This window comes from Homarus americanus, unplaced genomic scaffold (assembly GCF_018991925.1).
Source record: "Homarus americanus isolate GMGI-L3 unplaced genomic scaffold, GMGI_Hamer_2.0 scaffold24057, whole genome shotgun sequence".
NCBI lineage: Eukaryota > Metazoa > Arthropoda > Malacostraca > Decapoda > Nephropidae > Homarus > Homarus americanus.
The window spans coordinates 7689-29350 of NW_024746050.1; the positions used below are offsets into that span (position 1 = coordinate 7689).

The 21662-nt window shown below is 38.2% G+C and overlaps 1 protein-coding gene across 1 annotated transcript in view; it reads right to left on the bottom strand.

The window, feature by feature from the left end:
• Nucleotides 1-695: 695 nt before the first annotated feature.
• Nucleotides 696-21662, bottom strand: part of LOC121878889 (transforming growth factor-beta-induced protein ig-h3-like) — a 40427-nt gene continuing 19460 nt past the window's right edge. The window contains exons 6-17 of the mRNA XM_042385324.1: nucleotides 17257-17424; nucleotides 15899-15987; nucleotides 15189-15352; nucleotides 12686-12829; nucleotides 11418-11631; nucleotides 11150-11287; nucleotides 10482-10694; nucleotides 8581-8750; nucleotides 7782-7916; nucleotides 4854-5060; nucleotides 2287-2443; nucleotides 696-1950 (exon numbers count right to left, since the gene is read on the bottom strand). Coding sequence (XP_042241258.1) covers nucleotides 1670-1950; nucleotides 2287-2443; nucleotides 4854-5060; nucleotides 7782-7916; nucleotides 8581-8750; nucleotides 10482-10694; nucleotides 11150-11287; nucleotides 11418-11631; nucleotides 12686-12829; nucleotides 15189-15352; nucleotides 15899-15987; nucleotides 17257-17424 — 2080 coding nt within the window. The 3' untranslated portion in view covers nucleotides 696-1669. The remainder of the gene's footprint in view (nucleotides 1951-2286; nucleotides 2444-4853; nucleotides 5061-7781; nucleotides 7917-8580; nucleotides 8751-10481; nucleotides 10695-11149; nucleotides 11288-11417; nucleotides 11632-12685; nucleotides 12830-15188; nucleotides 15353-15898; nucleotides 15988-17256; nucleotides 17425-21662) is intronic.

Consider the following 21662-nt stretch of genomic DNA (forward strand, 5'->3'; position numbering starts at 1 on the left):
CCCCTGTACCTGTCAACACACAAACACATACTCCTGTGTATCTTACAATAAAGATACAGTATTTTTGGAATTATCTTAATCACCACTATTCTATTATTTTATTATTGATGTTCATACGTTCATTGTTACAATATGATAATCATGTCTAGTTTTCTGTGTGTGTGTGTGTGTGTACCTGTATAAGGTTCATTGGTTGGGGTCCTCGGGAGGTCACCTCTGCTTCACAAGCTACTGAATAATACTTCCTCTTGATGTGTTGGATGACCCCATGCTGCAGCAGTCCAAGGATCTTACAGCACACATGTTGAGTACATCATGTTGCAGAACTAATATTCCACACCTCATGTTGCACCATTCATAAATGTCATAATCCACTATTATGACATGTTTGCTGTTGTTTACCTCACTATGAACACCTGATTTTGCAAAGGGCATATGTAGCATTGCATACGGTGGACATCCATTGTTGTAAACCTGATATAACATGGCCAGTCCAACGTAGTTGTTCGTGGATAATGGCAACCTCGATGCTCCTGCAGTTCGTGTCAGCAAGAATTTGTTCTCCTGTCTTCCCAACGAACTCGGAGGAAGGAAAGTAGACTATGGAGCTGGAACAGCAGCGGCTCTTTTTCAATAATTTTTTTTCCCCATTTAACCTCACTGTTTGGCAGTTCTTTATAATAAAACCTATGTAATATATTGTAGTTAAATTTTATTATGATACGGAGTTTACATACCATTAATTTAAGAATACTTAATACTTAAGATTACATAACAAAAGGTCTTTTTTGAAGATCCTGTGACGTCGGTGGTAAAATATTCAGATAAATAAATAAGCTAGTATGTTGACTAAGGCACTGCTGTACTGCATGATGTGGAACAACTAACACAGGCCATGCACTTTATGTGTAAAGTATTTTTAATACCCAATGTAAGACTGTGGGGAATACAGTAAATACATTTCTTTATATCAGTATGATCAAATAAGTCTTCAATGCAATATTCCAATCAAGTTATGATCAATAATAAGTCTGAATTCATATTGTTCTTTCGTTCTGTACTGCTAGTATGTCATACAGTAGACCTTACATATCGATACTATAATTTCTGAACCTTCGATACTTAAGATACCTGTACTGTATATACTGTATGTATGGATATTCATACAAAAAAAAAAATGCGGATCATCACAAAATCACTGACAATAAATATACGTTTCACTGAAAAGCTGCACACAAACTACAAAAAATATGAAATAACCAGTTTTCTCATCTACATGTAGTACCTTACTGTATAGCTAATAACTACCATTATACTGCATAATGTCCAAGTTTTATTGTCTTTATTATTGATAAATAAATTGTAATTTTTCACAAACTTATCAAGATAAAGTGTGATATTAAGTAACAATTTAAGGTATTCTTTATATCTTACATACTAATATAGATATTCCTATAATAAGTTTGCTAAAATAGGGTTTATCTTAGCACTGGTATGTCATAATACATAATGTAAAAGAAACAAATAACAAACTTGTCTACAGACATGTAAATAACATGATATAAATGAAGCTTTATGCTGGAATATTATACTGTATATAATCAGGCTTCAAACAGCTATCCTCCACCCTATATAAGATCAACTTCTCTCAAGGTCATCTAGTTTGAGATTAGCCAAAGAGAATTTCAAGCCCAGGTGCTGAAAAAATTGGTCTGTCGACACGCTCACTGAGATCTGGCTGCTGGTAGGGGTTGACATTAACAAGGAGTTGATTGACAGTGTGGACCAGGCCATTCAGCGTAGGTGCAGAGCAGTGAGTTATACGAGCGCGACCTGCCATGAGGCGTCCAGAGTTGATGCGGCGAACGTGAAGTGGAGGACCATCCAGGGGTCGCTTGTGGTCCATGAAGAGCCAAGTGCTGGGGTTGATGCCAGCACAACACACATGTTCTGCAAGTATCAGGTTTTTTACACACAAGCAAGCCAGAAACAGTCATACCCAGAAAATAATAAATATTTGGAACAGGAAGTTTAATGTTCTGGAAGTTCTTAAGAGTTTAAAATAAAATTATGCATTCCATTTTTAAACAATTATTTAAGTTTAGACATTAAAGTTAGTTTACACACGTGTGTACATACACACACACACACACACACGTGTGTGTGTGAGATGGTGGTGATGGGTGGGAGGCTCACAGGGATATATATATATATAGCACATTTATTGCTGGGCCCAGGCCTACAATACCCTTATACTTGTCAAATGTTTCCTCTTTGATGCCTTACCTTTCAGCACATGCTGCTTGATGAGAGCCTCCTGTAGTTCTTTATCTTCCAATATTTTTCTTAGTTCCAATTCAGGAAGTGTTCGGAAAACATGGTCAGAGGGAGCGAGGACAGTGAATGGTCCTTCACCACTTAGCGTTTCATTGAGTCCAGTGTCCTGTTGGAAGAATACAAAAGCCTAAGTAGGTGCAGCAGATAATGAATAAGTACCCTGTATTATACAAGTACCGGTATACATCCTTAAGTGACATAAAACAACTAATGTACAACTATATGAATGGGTTAGATTCCTGAAAAATCATTCGTTAAGTGAATTTTCGTATAGCAAATAAAAGAACATATGGAAAAAATAGGGTTTGGTTCCCCAATGACAAGAAAACTCCAATATCATAACCCAAAAAACATGAATTCAGTTTACGAACTACATAAAACCTACCTAATGAAAAATAATACACAGCTACTATAATTTATTGCCTTTCAACACATTAAAACCATTAATAAAATACTATCTAGATGAAAATATGAAAGCTAAAACCATTAAGAAAAAGCTAAGTGAATGGTTAACATACGGTAACTGCCATTTGCATAGACACTGGCTACGTGACTTAAAGACTCGCCATAGCAACACAGCCCAGCTGGGGATGCTGCTTCTGCCAACCTCAAACAATGCTTCCCTTCCTGCTCTTAACACACAAAGAAATGTTTATTCCCTTATGTTTTTGACCTTACTATAGTTATGTATATCTACCCAAAAATACAAGTTGAAAATCAACCATAACACGTCATAGCTTGGCCCAATGCCATGATTAATCACTATTATACTGTATCAGTGAACACTAATAACAACATTAAATCCAGTGAAATATGGCAGGGAGTGAGGAGATGAGTTACAGGAACAGACAATGCTCTAACTAGTAGTCATTCACTCGCTCCCGTTGCCAGGCGTACGATCGAAATAGGTATGGGAGAAATACATATATTGTAGTCTAATTTGAAAACGGTGATGGGCACAGTGATAAACAAATTATATAAACCATGCATTTACCTACGATAATATAATAAGAAATAACAATTGACAACTCTGTTAATGTTTCCCGCCTTGGTCACCTGTGTCCTGCATGCTGACATCTTAGTTACACGGGCCTAAGATGATCTTTGCTCTTTCTTAGCCCCCAGAACTCCCTAATTTTTTCCGAATTTTCTGAAATCTGGATTTACTTGGTCCTAATCTTTGAGGGTTCACTGTATACCGTATTTTATGGTATACAGGGCACACTTTTTTTACTGAAAAATGGCTAAAAAAATCAGGCTACTTCCTATATGCAAAATTGCAGTCTCTCAAAAGCTAATGAATCCCCCAATTGATGTCTCCAGTAGGCTAAATTCTACATAACCCAACTCCAGAATTAAAAATATTTTATTGCTGACTTAAACACTATTATTTATAATTAATTAAAAAAATATTTATTGTATATAAAAAAAGATGGATTTATAACTACTGTACTGATGATGATAACCCGAGAAGATTAACGTCCGTACGGCAGACACCCAACTCTTCAAAGGTAGCTACCAGTAAGCAGTAACCATTTCTGAACTCTTACAAGCATTACAATCTATTAATGTCATGCCTGCAACATTTATTTTTAAGTCTACAAATACCTGATACGAATCAAGATTTACATTTAAATTTTTTCATACTTGCATCTGTAAACACCGTTGGCAGCATTGTGCCAGGTTAGACTCACCACTGTAACCACCAGACTAATGGACCAAGCTGTGAGGTGTTATGGTTGTTTTTCAACTCTTATTTTCAGGTAGATATACGTAACTTTCTTCATTTATTTTTACTCATTACGTGCACACACCATCCTACATACATATTATGAAAAAAGTAAAAGAAATAATTGTCATAAGGACAAACACAAAGGGAATATACATTTCATTGCACACGAGTTAGTTGACTCAGTGAGGAGCAGGAGGAGGGAGTGTTGCTCTGAAGTCAGCAGAAGAAGCATCTCTGCGGGCCTATGTTGCTATGGTGAAGCTGGGAGTGTATGCAAATGGCTTTCAAATTATTTACTGGTTTGGCAATTACAATATTTTTGGTTGTAACTTATTTATTGGTATTATTTTATTTATTCCTCACATTTACTGGTACTGTATATATTATTTTAAGAAAACTGTGGCTACAGGAGGAAACACCATACACAAAAAAGATTTTCCTAAATATTCCCTACTGAAATGGGGTGTGCCTCATCATTCATATATCCATCCAACCATACGTAGGATAGTGTGTAGCTATGTAACTGAACATATAAACTAATTACAAGTTCAAAAATCACCATTACATAGCTCACACCTCAACCTGGTAGGGAGGGCTAGGGGGATGTGGCCACCCCAGCCGATTACTGGTGGATTCGCGATTTGAATATTTGAAGGGATCCAAATTTGTATCTGTGGGAGAAGCTTTCATACCATGAAAAAGAGGGATATTCACAGTCATCTTTAAGTAAACAATTGATGAAAATTAAAATTAAAGTAAATAAATCTACCGATGACAATAATACCTTCAACATTGATGTGAAGATAGAGAAGTCTTCGTCTTCCTCCAGGTGCTGCATTACACTGTTCTTGGGCATCTTTAACATTTTCTCCACCACGTGAACTACCGCACCACATGCCCGGGAGTCCAGGGTGGTCACACGACTGCACCCAGCTGTCAGACGAACATGGTGCCGGTTGCCGTTTCCAAGAACGCCAGCAAGAAGTGGGGACTGGAAGTGTCAAGAAAAGTTAATATGCAGTGTACAAAAAATGTAGAAGACACACAACATTTCAAGAACTGTTTCCACCATCTAATACTAATCATTCTTTGGGCTTGGTAAAAAGAGAAGGTAATTATACACTTTAAATTCCAATTCTGAGAGAAAAAGTTTTTTCATCCATAATCTTGATTTCATCGATTTTGTTCAAAAACTCAATACAGTGGTCCCTCGGTTAACGAGCACAATCAGTTCAAGAAGGTTGCTTGTTAACCGAAAAACTCGTTAACCGAAACCATTGTTTCAATGGGTTTTTGGGTAATTGGTTCCAGCTCACCGAAAATTGCCTAAATTCAACAAAAAGGGTAGAAAAGTACACTTACTTTGAAGTGTGTATGTACAAGGCTCCTGGATGATGATGGGAATTAGAATGGGGGTGGAGGAGAAGGGAGAAGAGAAGGCATTTGGGTGGAAGAGAAGTCACCCCTTGGCGCCATTTCACCCATAAAATTTGAGTTCTTTTGGTGTAATTCAAGATTATTTTCTTTAAATCAACACTGCACTGCATTAAATATTGTCAACATGTAAAATAAATTTCAAAATGACCAATAATTTGCTTGGAAACAGAAAAAAAGCATTTAATTGAAGAGAGTCTCAAGCAAGATGTTACCTCCACTGAAAAGAGAGAGAGACTAACGCCTGTTTCGTGTGTTGCTAGGCTGGATGGCGTGCCAGAAACTAGTTTCTTTACCTGCAATTATGTTCAATAACTGTTAAAATGACTAAAAAATTTAATATTAAACTTTTAAAATTTTTGAATAGTATTAACTTCTTGATATTTACTAAAATGGTAAGGAATATAAGCCGTAGAACCGATTACTGTATTGGCAGACTAATACTACAGCTGGTGGACCATCAAATGCAAGAGAAAACATGTTGAGGTCAGCTCGTAAGAAACTCGTTAATTGAGGGATTGCTCGTTAACCGAAGTTAAGAATCTTATGGAAGGTAACTCGTTAACCGAATTCTCGTTAACCGAGGCGCTCGTTAACCGAGGGACCACTGTACAGTATTTGTAAACCTGAACATGCTGATTAAGATCTGTCATCCACAATTCAATATTTGGATTATCTTGCCTAAATGATTACTGGAAATTTTTAATCACTTTTGCATTGCTAATTACTCGCCACAGTCAGTTTTGGTGTTTGTGTGTTATCCTGGATGTACTCAAGTACAGTTTCTATAAGAAGGGGCTGGGGTTGTGCGTGTCTCACCTCTCTCCTGAGTATTGCATAACTACCACAGGAAAGAAGAGCTCTGAACAACAGGCAGAGTCCCAAGGCTGTCCTCACACTCAGCAAGCAGCAATGGTGGGAGAATGCAAAAGATAGGAATTGTATTCGACAAATTTAATACCTGTATCTACATCATGGGAAAATGGGCCTCAGGGTAAAATAATTAAGGATACCTGTACTACATACTCCAAGCATACTTACATTTTCATTTTGAAACTCATGAAACCGAGTAAAAATATTAATGAAGCAAATAGAAACAGTTAAGTACATTAATAACAAATATTGGCCAACCAGCATGCAACCTGACACTTGGTGAAGAAGAGAAGTTAACAAAACCAAAAGGTCAAACTGTTTTCAGATGCATTATATTGAGATGCCATTAATGAAAGGTAAAAAATGTGAATCATGACAAAACACCAAGAAACCCTGATCACTTTTGAACAGTGTTATACATAAGGTAAATAAGCCACTAATGTACGGAGCTGACTGCCATTGTATTGGTATGGTTATGCATGACTGATGCATGTACCTGGTATTGAAGTGATACTTGACTAGTTAAAAACCAAACAAATAATATTCAACGATCAGCTTGGTAATCTTAAAGAGTTAAACACTCCAATCCAAAGAATACTGTACAAGGTAATTTAAAGTTCTCCCATTTTGAATCACTGCTCTAATCTAATAATTCTAAAGTGCATATACTGTATTGAGAATGATCAGGAGGGTTATTAAACATATTCAGCTAGACTAAATGTCTTAACCACTTGTTTACCTTAAAGGTATTGAGAAGTATTTACAGTCAATAAGCCTTCCAGATGTTTACCTCCAATACTTCCAAGCTACTTTGGGTGTACTATCCTCCCTCTCCTTCCATGATTTATCTAGCTTGTCATGGGTTTTCCCATAAAGCCTGTGCTATACATCACAAATGGTGGAATAATATCATAAACGGAGGACTATTCCTGAAATCCCTTTTTGTAATTGAAGGCAAGCACAGTTCAGCTTCCCACCCCCCTCCCTACAGTGTGGAATAATAGTGGCTAAATCTGGCATGGCAGAAGCCCTGATGGCAGGTTCACTCCTGGAAAGCCATTTTCTACAATCAATTGGAGGTGGAAATTATGTGCCAGGTTGACATTTTACAAGTCCTTCAATCTTGTGGCCTTGAATGACAACATCTATACCATTTGGGGACCATTTTCTCTCTGGTAATTGATGGAATGAAAGCAATATCAAAGCACTGCCACTGTACTCAGGGAACATGATAAGGTGGCTATATGTTGAGAAAGACATGTCTCTTTCAGGGTCCTCCCACTCAGGAAATGGGTATCAGACTCAATTCCCCAGTTAGTGTACACCTAAGTCAAATATTATCTCTCTAAACCAAAAGCCTTCAGAAAGAATCACCGTACTTCTCGATGTGCCATTTGTAACTTACCCGAGAGTACAGATTGATCCTAAGTGGCTGACCAGCCCGAGTAGTGGCTATGTGGTCATTAGCGATGTCCTCAGCTTGCAGGGAAGGTGTGGCCATGTGGTAGCTCAGAATATTTCTCAGTTTAGTGTAATTACTCTGTAAGTGGTGAACAAAATCATAAATTCTCTTACTCTATAAAACTGAAATAATATACCAAATTAAATCTCAAATCAAACAAGTATCAGATAAAGGTAGATTGTTCAGTTATTCTTAAATTCACCAAGAAAGAAAAAACTCAAAAGTTAAATCATATATATCAGTACAGTCGAGAATCATCTGTTAACTACAATGGAACTCTGGTAATGAAGACACTCAGGGGATGCAAGTGTGCACCTTAACAAGATATCTTCACTTGGGAACATGGAGCACTTTAATCTGTACAAAGCTAAATCAGTAACCTCCTATGTCACCAACCAGCTTTAAGGGTTCCATAATATATCAGGCCTGTGTCAATGTGTCCTGTTGTGTGAATAGCCAGCAGCAAGGTGTCCCATTATCCAGCTTCAACTCATTCCATAAAATACTCCTCTGACAAATATTAAGATATAGCAACATCTATACAATACTGAACATAACTCTTAAACAAACAGTCCTATGGTTGATCTGTCTATGGAAACTTTTCACTGTGTATACAATGTTGACTCACCGATGTACTTTGTCTCTGTGTGTTTATGATCTCTCTCTCTCTCACTGCTCAGACCTACTACAGGTACCAGAACACACCGACCTCTATACAGTGTATGTTCATCATATAATTTACCGTAAGATCATCCAGGACTTCTGTTGGCATTTCCTCAAAAGCTCTGTTGCTTGGGGCAAAAACAGTAACATCTGTCAGTTCTGAAAGTTCATCCATCAGTCCTGCTTGTTCAAGAAGGTCCAAGAACCTGGTTAGGTTATGACCCTCCAGCACTTCGATTACTGGCTTTGCTGAGGGTGAAGAAAGAGTTTGTTTCAAAGACAATAAATCAATATTTTCCCACACTAATGTAACTGTGATGGTCTTTTATGAATTCCACCTTGTGTATATGGTATGGGTTTACGATACAATTTATGTTAGGAAACTTAGGATGACTTTCATAACAGATGATGGGAACACAGTATTTACACTCTGGTAACAAATTAGGGTATGTGAAAATATGTACCAAACACATTAGCATCTACTACTATACTATCTTATATAACAGTAATTATCTCAAGACATTATTTTTACATGTTTAGTTGTCATGTACAGCAACAACCAGTACAGTGGGGTATGCTATAACGAACGGTTTTACCTATAAAATTGAGAATGCTATAACGAACGCAACTCCTACAACGAACGCGGATGAATACCGGACTATGTCGCCTGGCGCATGAATATTGTTGTACAGCAGCTCACAACAAGAGTGTCAGGCGCCATCTTTGTCTCATTGTGTAGCCAGTGCACCACTGTTATTGTTGAAATTTCGTCTTTTGATGTGGAAATTCGTGTTATTTGTATAACTATTTTGTTATACAAGTATACAATTGTAACATTGAATTGTCCAAAGCGAGTGAGAAAGCTAATAACCCTTAAAACTAAGAAAGAAATCATAAAGAAACGTGAGGATGGAAGAAGCATTGCGAAACTTAGTGATGAATATGGGATGGCTAAATCGACTATATGTACGATTTTGAAGAATAAAGAGGAGTTGAAAACTGTGCAAGTGGCTAAGGGAATCTTTAGACTTAGCAAAGCAAGGTGTAATGTGATTGAAGAGATGGAAAATTTACTCTTAGTGTGGATAAAGGAGAAAGAAATGGCAGGTGATAGCATTAGTGAAGCTATAATTTGTGAGAAGGCCAAACAATTGTTTAAGGACCTTAAAGCCAAGACTCCCAGTGGAAGTGATCGCGCTGTGCCAGTGTTTAGGGGTACCTGCATGCTAAACAACACTAAGGTAAGATAAAGTACTGTATTTTTTACATTTTCCACAGAAAATTTTCAGTGTTAAGTGGTTGTACTTAGGGGCCTGGGACGGATTAATCCTATAACGAACGAATGCTATAACGAACGAGGTTCTAGAACCAATTAGATTCGTTATAGCATACCCCACTGTACTGTTATGAAAAAAATTCATATCCTTCCTGAAGTCACCAAATTATTTAATATTTTAAAAAAAAATTCTAGTCAAACTGTTTCTCTTTACATTATTCATCAACCCATAATTGTGGAACAAGTCAATGCCTTCAACCAGACCAAACATTAGACCTCAGTAAGGAAGTAGTTTGTGTGAGTGTGTGGAAAGAAAAATTTGTACCCAGGGAAGAAAAATTAACTATAAAATGTCCAGTCTTTGAGAAGCTCTGGTTTTCTCAGATCCAGTTCCATGGGTCTGTTCCTGTAGTGGTATTGCGTTCTTAAATACATTTGAAATGCATATCCATTTATGAGACGAGAGAGAGGAACATCTTCTTCATCAAAACATAACCTTCAAAAACTCTAATTCGAAAGACATTCGATACAAAATAATTTATGACTTTACTGTACATGTATAAATCCACAAAAAGCTGATAATGGACAAACTAATAGTTTAAGACATTAAAGGCTCAGCATAATGGTATATTTATAAGCAAGAACACTACAGCAGACCTAATGAATGATATATTCTTCAGTAAGTAACTTTAACTATAACCTACCTTCCTGGGGCATAAGAGGACTATCAATGATGTGAAGGACACCATTGGTACCAACTATGTCCCTGACCACAACCTGGGCATCCTCTATGAACACCTTGTCATCTTCACTTTTCTCCAGAAGAAGGTATTTATCAAGCAAGTTGACTGTGCGAGCCTTGCCCTGGACTGCTGCAGAACAGATCACATTGGGCAGGATATGGTTCTTCACCACAGCTGTTGGGAAACAAAAAAAAAAGTGCATAAAAGGAAGATGACAAAATACAATAAATTTAAGAATGACTGATGGACAAATTCTTCAGATAAAGCACTTGGCAACACTAATAAATTCTAATAATACTGTACACATATTAGTTTGAATTTTCATCTATATTCTCTGTAGTAGAACCTCAGAATTCTTTAAGTCAGAAATACACAAGTCTCTTTTGATAAATAGTAATAAAAAAAATATTGAAACAAAATTTCATGCATAAAAAACTAAAAAGAAAGGTCCAGCTGATGGTGAGTAACTCATAAACAATGAACAAAATACCAACACACAGATTAGATGAGCAATAAACTCTCACTCATACAGAAGGTTCACAAAAAACAATCCCATCCAAGAACACTAGGTATTAAATGGCTAAAGAAAGTTTTCATGTACAGTACTGAATACTGTATATAACACTCACAGTCCAGACATGAACTGCCCTCAATAAGAGCCTCAAGGACAGACTCAGGCAAGGTTTGGAAGGCAGCATCAGAGGGAGCAAATACAGTCAACTGGCCGGGCTCTCGCAGCTTTGTCAAGAGGTTAGCCTTGCTTACCACTGTGGATAGAATAATGACACAAAAATTCATAAACCAAACCATAAAATTTCCGAAAATCATAAATGAATTATTGTCAGGGACACTTAGATAACATGTTAGTATATTTATTAAACAAGGAAAAATACTTACATCTCTTGAGAACTGATAACTGAGGGTTTGAACTGATAAGATCAGCCAGGCTCTTGGTGACGGGCTCGAGTACACTGTCAATGGTGTGAACAACTCCATTAGTGGCGTATTGGTTGACACTAACAAGTCTGGCACAGTTAACTGTGGCCGCTGGTGGGTTGGTGCTGTAGGTGTTGATCCTCAGAGTGGAGTTGTCAACCATGCTGTGGAGGACCTTGACAAGAGAGATGCAATAGTTAAAAGCAGGAACAGGAGAGAGTGGAACAGATGAAGGCACCAGTGACCCTTCCTTGACAGACAAAGGCAGGGATGAGTGTTAAGATATTAGCCTGGAACACCTCAGTTTCAGTAAAATAGAATGAGGACATATCTGAATTATTTTTTACATAGAATGTGCAAACCCAGAATTTCAATGGCAGAAACAATGACCCTGACCTAGTCCAGTGACACATGATCAGGCACCTTACTCTCCCTGGTAACTATCTGTACACTATTATGTTCATTAATGTTAGACTGGTATGTGCCTCCGAGTATTGTAGAGTACTGTACATAAAAAGAGAAGAAACATTACACAGTAGCTAAAAAAATAACCATCTATAGCATGTTTATGTGAAACGTCTATTTAATGGACTATATGGAGAAAAGTCCATTATAGTAAAGTTTCTCTGTACAGTACTGTATTTAAAATGTCAATTACACTGTGCCCATAAGTTTTAAATCACCTTTATATACATTTTCTTAAAAATATAGACAATCTTTGTGGTGTAGATTAATACAATATAACCTTTTTCTTTTATATTTTTAATTTCTACTCTTCTTATTTTTTTGCCCCCTAAGCCCCGTTGTGGGTTGTTCGACCTGTGCTTGGGGGGCTAATATATACACACATTAGTTTTCACTTCCCCAAAAATGTCATTTGACATAAAAAATTTGCCTGACCTAATACAGTACAATACTGTACCTTGCATTTTGGTACTTGGGGTCATACCATGGATTTTGTTCAAATATCATAAAAAAGGTACTACTTTACATACTGATTAAGGATCAGGGTTCACAATTAAAAAGGTTGAGCACTGTATAATATAATGATGATTCAATCTGAATAACATAATAAAGTATCTCACTCAATCAACCATTTATTTATGAACACTGAACACTCTCTGCCTCACACACACAATACTGTACAGTATACCTGTACTTTCTCATAGTTAGTGATTCACTTAATCTCCTATCAGATATATCAACATAAGATCTACTACTTGTCTCACCTGTTCATCATGGAGATCACTAGCATAGTAAATACCCTTAGTCATGTGAGACATAACAATACTCTGGGTGTCAGCAGAGCGGCGGCGACGGATGTATACTTCATTAAAAGAACGATCCTCATTAAGGGCGTTGTCCAATTCATTCTGGAATTTATACAATACACGAGTTAAATGCAGGATCATACACTGGTTAAACTCCTACAGGTAATACTCGCTATCATTACTGAAATTATTTTAGGCATTAGGGATAATAATAAGTACTGTAACCTGAAAGTTTACAAAGATGGCCGTTCGTGTGTGGGTACATTTAACTGCTTGGGTTGTTGTTCCGGTGGTGCTTACAGTAGGTTAGGTTAGCTTAGGGTAAGTTACATAAAATTTTTCTTAGAGGAAATGTTCAAACTTAACCTATAATCAGGGTTGGAAAAAGTGTCATAATTGATTAGTGATAAGACACTACTGTACTTGTATATTAAATCATGCCTGAAATATCATTAACTTATAAAACCACAAAAATATATAATTGTAATATTAATGAGAAACCATGAAAAATGACCAGTAATCCTTTGACAACTCGGCATTCGATAACTCATAATTTCATATAACTCGGCATGGATGTACCTGTATTCTCAGAATGTATTTGTGTGACTCGGGATATATGTAAAATGATCTGGGAAAATCTCGGCATATCTGGCCACCTGCATCACCTACCGTGCCTCTGTCACCTACCATGCTTCACTCTTCACCCACAGTGCTGTAAGTGTTACTTTTTCACATTCAGTAATTACATGTACAGTACAGTACTGCAAAAATTTTCTTAATTAAAAAATAATTATGTTTAATGTACAAACTAAATTAATATAGTGTAATACAATTAATGTGACAGCTGCTAAATTACAGTAACTAGGTACCGTACTAATTTACAGTAGTTAGGTCGATTAAAGGTGTTTGTGAACAATACATTGGGGTTTTTCTTGTATTTAGGTTCTGAACTACAATAGTTATGTACTTATTTACAGTGGTTTCTAACGGCACACCTTATTTCCATGGGTGACAAGAAATAGAATAATTCTAAATGGATGTCACTTAGAATATACTGTACTGTATACTGTATCTAATGCATTTCAAGGCCAGCGAAGGACAGTAATTATCTCAAGTTGGAGTACAGTATATAATAAATGAACAGTATCACAGCACATGAGAAATTATTCCACAAAATAGACTGAAATAATAATCTAAATGTCTTTCAAGAACTAAAGGAACAGTGAAACCATAAAAAGTTATATTTTCCATCAAGAGGAAAAGCAGTACAGTACAATACAGTTCTGTGAGCTCTTTCATCAGTCTTTTAGTGTTCTCTTTTGTGTTTCAGTCAAGTAAGTTGCCTTCTCTTAAAAAAGAAGCTTTACAACCATCACTCGCACTTTAGCATTCAAATTTGGCGCCACAGATCAAGCTGATTTGTTTACGTTTATCTTGCCCAGGCCTACCAACCTTCCCGAGTTGTAGCATTATGGTTACTAAATGATAACCCAAATGTACAAGTTGCTAATGGAGTTTGACGAATTCATTTGTCAGGTTGCTAAAACTTAACCTGACAATCGGAATTCCTCTTTGGACTTGCTGCCCAGAATGTTGAAAAAAATTGGCCGTAAGGTCACCAATCGTATGTTCAAGGAATATACAGCAGAGGATTCCTTGCCAATACTCCTGGGGCAGAAGTCACATCACTACTGCACTCCTATTCAGAATGCTACCATCATGTTATCTACTCTTTCATTTACAGAGCATTTCCTGTAGTATATTGTACCTACAGTATTTTCATATCCTCTACCCACTCCGAAGAGCAGATTCATTATTTCAAACTATCCCAACTTCTTATATCTAAAATTCATTAGAAACAAAAGCAAATTTCAACTGAATAAACATTAGGACTCTAAGAGTTCTGACTTAACAAATCAGTCCTTGGAATCATTAATATTGCCAGCTTTCTGTTCTTAGTCACCAGGTCAGTGGGGTACTGGTGCTGTTGTAAGGGATATTTGTCCTGAAAGATTGTCCTAATATAAAATCAGTCTACACCATGACCAGTTTTTAAGCTTCTCCATAATTCTTTAGTCACACTGTCTTCCTTCATTATATTTTCCTTTGTATAAGACGGTAGAAACATTTAAAAGAGTTCAAATGTAATACAGTTACTACACATGAAAACAAGGTGTCACCTGTTTTAACACAGCAGAGTCCTAGTACCTCAAACACACACCTGCATTGTCTCACACACAGCCAAGGGTCCCAGTACCTCACACTCACACCTGCATTGTCTCACACACAGCCAAGGGTCCCAGTACCTCACACTCACACCTGCATTGTCTCGCACACACAGCCAAGGGTCCCAGTACCTCACACACCTGCACTGTCTCACACACCAGAACTGAGCTGGTCTGGAGTCCTCAGTACTGCACCATCAACTGATCTACAGACTCTACAAACGACCATAACTAACCTCTGCCTCTAGGTCAGCTGTGTACTCCTGCATGGCTTCATTAGTGGGGACAAACATAGTGATGTTCTCCTTGAGCATCTCATCCATCCCAAGTGCTTTTGTCAGAGAGAGGAAGTCTGTTGTCCCAATCTCCTGTAGTATCTCTGGCAGATCATGCAGCTCAACTGGAGAAGTCAATTTAAAGCCATGAACTTATAATATGGGTATAAAAAATTTACATAAGAGAAATGAACTTAAAATTAACTATTCATGTAACACAATACATACAGTAAACACATTCCAGTCTCAATAAACTTAACTTTCTTTTTTGATGAATTTCATAAAGAATATCTAGCTAACGTAAGCATCACAGGAATAGGTAGTTACTTGACTTCTCTTGTTCCTAAAAGTTCCACTACAGGAGGGGGGCTTGTCCTCCCTCCACTCATAATCTTCTTCCTCACTATGCACTTCTATATATCATCTACTATAGTAATTACTCTTAAAATATCAAACTAACTATGATAAAATCTTGACTTTTATTGTTAAATATCATTATAGGGAACAATTTAATTAATCTTTGCATCAATTCAAACTTGTGGGCAATGGTATCATGCTCCCCTTTAACAACAAAAGCCTCCTTTTTCAATAATACTATTTCCCCTTCATCCTACACTGACCTCCACTTTCTTCTGGTGAACTCACAACAATACTGTATTCTCTCTCCTCACCTTTGGTACACGCTGAGCCCTCCCTGACATAGCTGTGACAACACTGGTATGTCACCACCACCGTCTTGTGGAGGCCGCGGCGTGAACTCCTGGAAATATATTACAGCACACATTAATAATATATCATCACATCATGGAAAACTAATAAAAAAACACACAGCTTTTTACCTTAACCTCCAAGATACATTTAGTGCTGCAGTATTTGGCTTTTTGTAATTAGAAAAACTGTTAACAAAACTTCTGAACACAAATACACTTACATATTCTACCTTTACTCATAAACCTTTCTTCCTTAACTACCAACACTGAAACATTCATTTACTCTCCTGTATTCTTAACATTTTTTTTAAACATTTGTGTAGTTTTGTATCTCTCCACTACTTAGTCTGTAGCTCAATACTTGCTTAGGCAATTTGTCTTCCTTCAGATATATAAGATGTAAAGAAAATTGTAAAAATGTGAGAGGAAGACCAAGAAGAGGGAGATGGCCATACAATAAGGAAGTAGAATGATGGCCATACAATAGGGAGAAGGAAGATGGCCATACAATAAGGAAGTAGAATGATGGCCATACAATAGGGAGAAGGAAGATGGCCATACAATAAGGAAGCAGCATGATGGCCATACAATAGGGAGAAGGAAGATGGCCATACAATAAGGAGAAGGAAGATGGCCAAACAATAAGGAGAAGGAAGATGGCCATACAATAGGGAAGTATCATGATGGCCATACAATAAGGAGAAGGAAGATGGCCAAACAATAAGGAGAAGGAAGATGGCCAAACAATAAGGAGAAGGAAGATGGCCATACAATAGGGAAGTATCATGATGGCCATACAATAAGGAGAAGGAAGATGGCCAAACAATAAGGAGAAGGAAGATGGCCATACAATAGGGAAGTATCATGATGGCCACACAATAAGGAGAAGGAAGATGACCATACAATAGGGAGAAGGAAGATGGCCATAGAATGACCATTTAATACAAAAGCATTGTGACTGAACCCGCACACGAAGATTGGACACCCCGAGCTTATATCACCCGACGATTAAACACTCTAATGGTACAGTCACCTGCACCTGTACCTCATATGGTGGCTGGCTTATATAGTATCGCTCGTCTGGCTATTGTGAGATTCCTTTGGGCCATTCTGGGACTTTTAAAGAGATGTAAACAAACACAGAGTTGCCACGTCTCACAAAAGATGCCAACCATTGTACCAGGTATAAGTGCAGGCGACTGTACCATGGGGGTTAGGTATACAGGGTGTCTAATCTGTGATCCCTCAGGCCTCAGCAGACAACATGAATGATAAACAAACGAATCTGTTGACGAGAAGTAAACTAAGATATTACTCACTTGGAGGTGCAGGTGTACTTGTCTCTCATCTCAGTACAAGATGTTACCTCCATGTTGCCGAAGGAGAAGATGAAGGAGGAGCCAGAGGGGGACTGGGATATGCCTTCATCTTCGGTTTCCTCTGCCTCCCCTTCATCAATCTCCTCCCTGTCCACACACACGTTGGGTCTGGCAAGGAAGAAAAAACACTTGTTAAAATGTCGCCTCTCCATTGTCTATTACAACAATAAACAATATATTTACCAATAGACGTGTGTCACCGTGGGTGTAAGAGTGTGGACCAACGGAAACACAAAGGTAGGAAGGTGTGATATAGCTCAGGGAAGAAGTATGAACTGATGTGAGTGGAAAGGTGTGGAACAGGTCAACGGGAGAGGAGGAGAATGTTTGGTTTATATAACGTGATTAACTTACACACTCGCTTCTCATCTGGACAATGTGTTATCCCTTTCTCACAAATAGTTCCCTAAACAACCCTAGCCTTGTTAACTAGGCTAAAGATTATTGCTGAGCTGGATCACAAAATATATAAAAGACAGCTACCACAACATTTAAAGTTCTGTAAATATACTATAATGCTTCCCGGAGGTGTTGAGCTACAAAATCCCTCTTGGGACTATGGATGAAAGAAAGAGGATGACATCTACATCAGCAAGTCAATATGTGAACCCCAAGCAACATGCACGTGTCATCAGTTCAAGCAATGGACGATCTTACACGCCAACAGGGGAGGGTCTCTTGACCAGCGTACTTATTGTCAGTTAGCACAGAATGACTTCCTTATTATCATTCGCTTAGCAGGATGCTTCTAGATATGTCTCACTTAACTTGCACACAAACTTACCACAGAGTGACTCCTGCACGACCGAACCTGACACACACACACACACACACACACACACATATCTCTCACAAAATCTAAACTACAAGTCACATTAATCCTGACGACCGTGTCGAAGGCAAAACAAACAAAGCTCTTGACGTCACGTCCTCCAGTAGGGCAGGAGAGCTTCCCGAGTAGGGGGGGGGGGGCACACCCAAGGTCAAGGTTTATATTTGTTATGTCAGTCGGTTCTTGTATATACCCTGTACATTCGTGGTCCCCAACCTCTTAAAGGCTTTGGGCCACATTTGTCATTGTAAATATAGTGGAGGGCGCCACAACTTTGGATCTACATTCAAGAAACAAAAATCTCGTATATACTGTACAGTTATTTGCAGTTTTACACGTCTAACCGTTACCAATTGCATAATTTTTACATTTACTCTTGGACAGGACGTGTGTATTTACCCCAGTGAGAAGGCTGGCTCTCTCTGGGCCCGGTCTGGGGGTAAATACACACGTCCTGTCCACGACATTTATATCAAGTTATTTCATATTTACATTAATTTCACTCTTACAAAGAATCCCAAATACTTCACAATTTTATAATACACCGTTGGGGGACCACTGCTGTACATATTAAAACAAGTATTGTTACGACTAAACGATCCCAAGTAACAGCAGATGCTCTCCACTTTTTACTCGTAGTTGGGACACTGAGGAGAAACAGATGGTCTTTGAACGAAGCTTTAACCAAGAGTTTACATTAATGTACAAGTGTCAAGAGGAATCAAGCCCAGATTTACCGTGGTGTCATTGAGCCTCATATTCCACACAATCCTGTAACCAACTAACTAGAGATGATGGAGAAAGCTTTGTGTGGTCGCCAACACTCACAAAATCTCTTCCTCGAAGATAAAGTATTACAGCCAATAATAAACTCAAGATTTACCATAACGACAAACAGTATTTAAATATTCAAAACTTTATTATGGCGTGAGCAACTGAGTAAACAGAACCAAAATCACTAGACATATAAGACATTCTATAATTCCACTAAAATCTTTTAAATGCTGTGAAGATGCAGGTGACAATCCCAAGGAGGTGAAGACGGAGGGGGATGTAAACAGTTTGGATGTGTTCAACTTCAAACAAAATACCCATGGAAATGGGTTTTAATTTTGTTTGTTTCAATCTCACATATTTTTAAGGGGAGTGGGGGGGTCAGTGTAGGTGTAGACAACGATGATGGGAGGTCAGTGTAGGTGTAGACAACGATGATGGGAGGTCAGTGTAGACAACGATGATGGGAGGTCAGTGTTGGTGTAGACAACGATGATGGGGGTCAGCGTAGGTGTAGACAACGATACGGTTCAGTTCTGGTGCCCCTATTATAGAATGGATATAAATTCACTAGAGTCGGTGCAGCGAAGAATGACAAAAATGATTCCGGGACTTAGAAACCTTCCATATCAGGATAGGTTAAAGAAACTGAACTTGCATTCCCTAGAAAGACGAAGAGTGCGGGGAGATATGATAGAAGTGTTTAAGTGGGTGAAAGGAATCAATAAAGGGGATATAGATAAAGTTCTTATAATATTCAAGTTGGATAAGTTCAGGTTTAGGAGGGAGATAGGAAGAAACTGGTTCACAAATAGGGTGGTGGACGAGTGGAACAAGCTTAACAACTTTGTAGTAAGTGCTGGAACGCTGGAAAGTTTCAAAAGGAGGCTAGATAGATTCATGGATGATAGAGAGTGGTAGTAACTCTGACAGGAGCTGCCATGCACAGGCCAACCGGCCTATTGCAGACTCCTTATTTTCTTATGATGGGGGTCAGTGTAAGTTGTTACCCTGAATTACGCAACAATGGAGGTAGTTAGACGGACGTGATCTCTCTCTCTCTCTCTCTCTGTGTCTACCTGGAGTTCCCAAACTTTCTCTCTCCCCGGGCAGACAGGTGAGTGACCGTGAGGTGACTAAGGTCTCCCTGTCATTAACTGATCTGTTTTCTAATGCCCCCTCATTATTTATGCTTAATATTTACACCCAGTTGTTATGGATGAAGACAAAGGAACATAGCCAGCCTCATCCCCCCAAGCACATAGACAGTTTCTCGGCTCCAAAACGATCAGAAAGTTATAGGAATGATGTAAAATTTAGTTAACATCGTCCTACCTTGTCTGCTAAAAGAAAGAAAAATCTAAATGTACTGTGCCAAGAGTTACCACCTTTTCCCTGCTACCTGGAACTCCTGTTGACCGGACCTGTGTTTGTATTACCACAGGCGGGTTCTAGGAACTTCCCAGACCGCTCAAGTCTCACACTCAGGCCGTGTGTATGTGGCTGTAATTTCCTTTGTTCCGCCGATTGTCTGTCACACACTATTTCTTTTACGGTCTAACTACTGTAAATCATATAACACTTCCTTTATCAACGTTTTATATCGAAAAATTATTATATCTTGTTAAATGGAGTTTGATGTTGACTTTAATGTGAATAATTAACAGAAAATCTTCATAATCCACATCATTATTTATTTTTTTCACGGTTTTAAAAAAAATATGAATTTTACTTCCTTGTCGACTTGATTCATCTAAACAAGTTAAAACAATACACCATCACCAGCTCGAGGTAATTTATGTCAGATTTCTCTTAACCTGCGCTGACAATATAAAAAAAATGAGAAACTAATTTTTTTTTAATATATCTTAACAAATAAAAGAAAAGAAGAAATGTTTGTTGTGTGCGGCTGGTAAATACATAAACACTGCAGGTAAGTTAAGTATACAGTTCACAGGTGAGCCTCATTAGTGTAGCTCGACACCCGGACACACTGTCACTCCCTGGGGGCACGACGGATCCCCAAACTACAGGTCGCGACCTCATTTACGGTCACGAAGTTTATTTGGGGGTCGCTAGGGATTACTATCTGCGCCACACCACCACCTCCACACGTATCTATAACTGTGAGGGGCAACTAAATGATATATTGGAGAAAACAGTGGAATCTATTAACTTAAACAAGAATAATATAGAACTGATTAATCCTAGACACTTGCCAAGGCGGTAAAGAGCCAGTGTGTGAGTACAAGTTTGTTTCCCCAGACACGCCGCTCCACACTCAGGAGGGCTGGTTGACGGCCGGCTACCTGGCGTCACGGGACTCCCTTTGTTCGTTCCTTCGCGAGTCAATGTGTCTGTTTTATAGCATGTGGAATACAGAATTTGGTAGTTTCTGAACGACTTCCGTATAAAAGGTTTCTTATATACTGTATATCTTTGCGATACCTTGATGAAATTAATTGAACTGAAATACTTGTTGGGGGTCGATATTGATATAAGAATATAAGAAAGTGGGATACTGCAGGAGGCCGACTGGCCCATACAGGGCAGATCCCTTTCACACCCATCCCAGCACTTCCATGTGCCTATCCAACTTCGTCTTGAAGCTCCCTAGCGTCCCCGATCCTACTATAGCACTCGGTAGCCTATTCCACATATCCACAACTCTATTACCAAACCAGTGCTTGCCTATATCCCTTCTGAATCGGAATTTATCTAATTTAAAGCCATTTGTTCT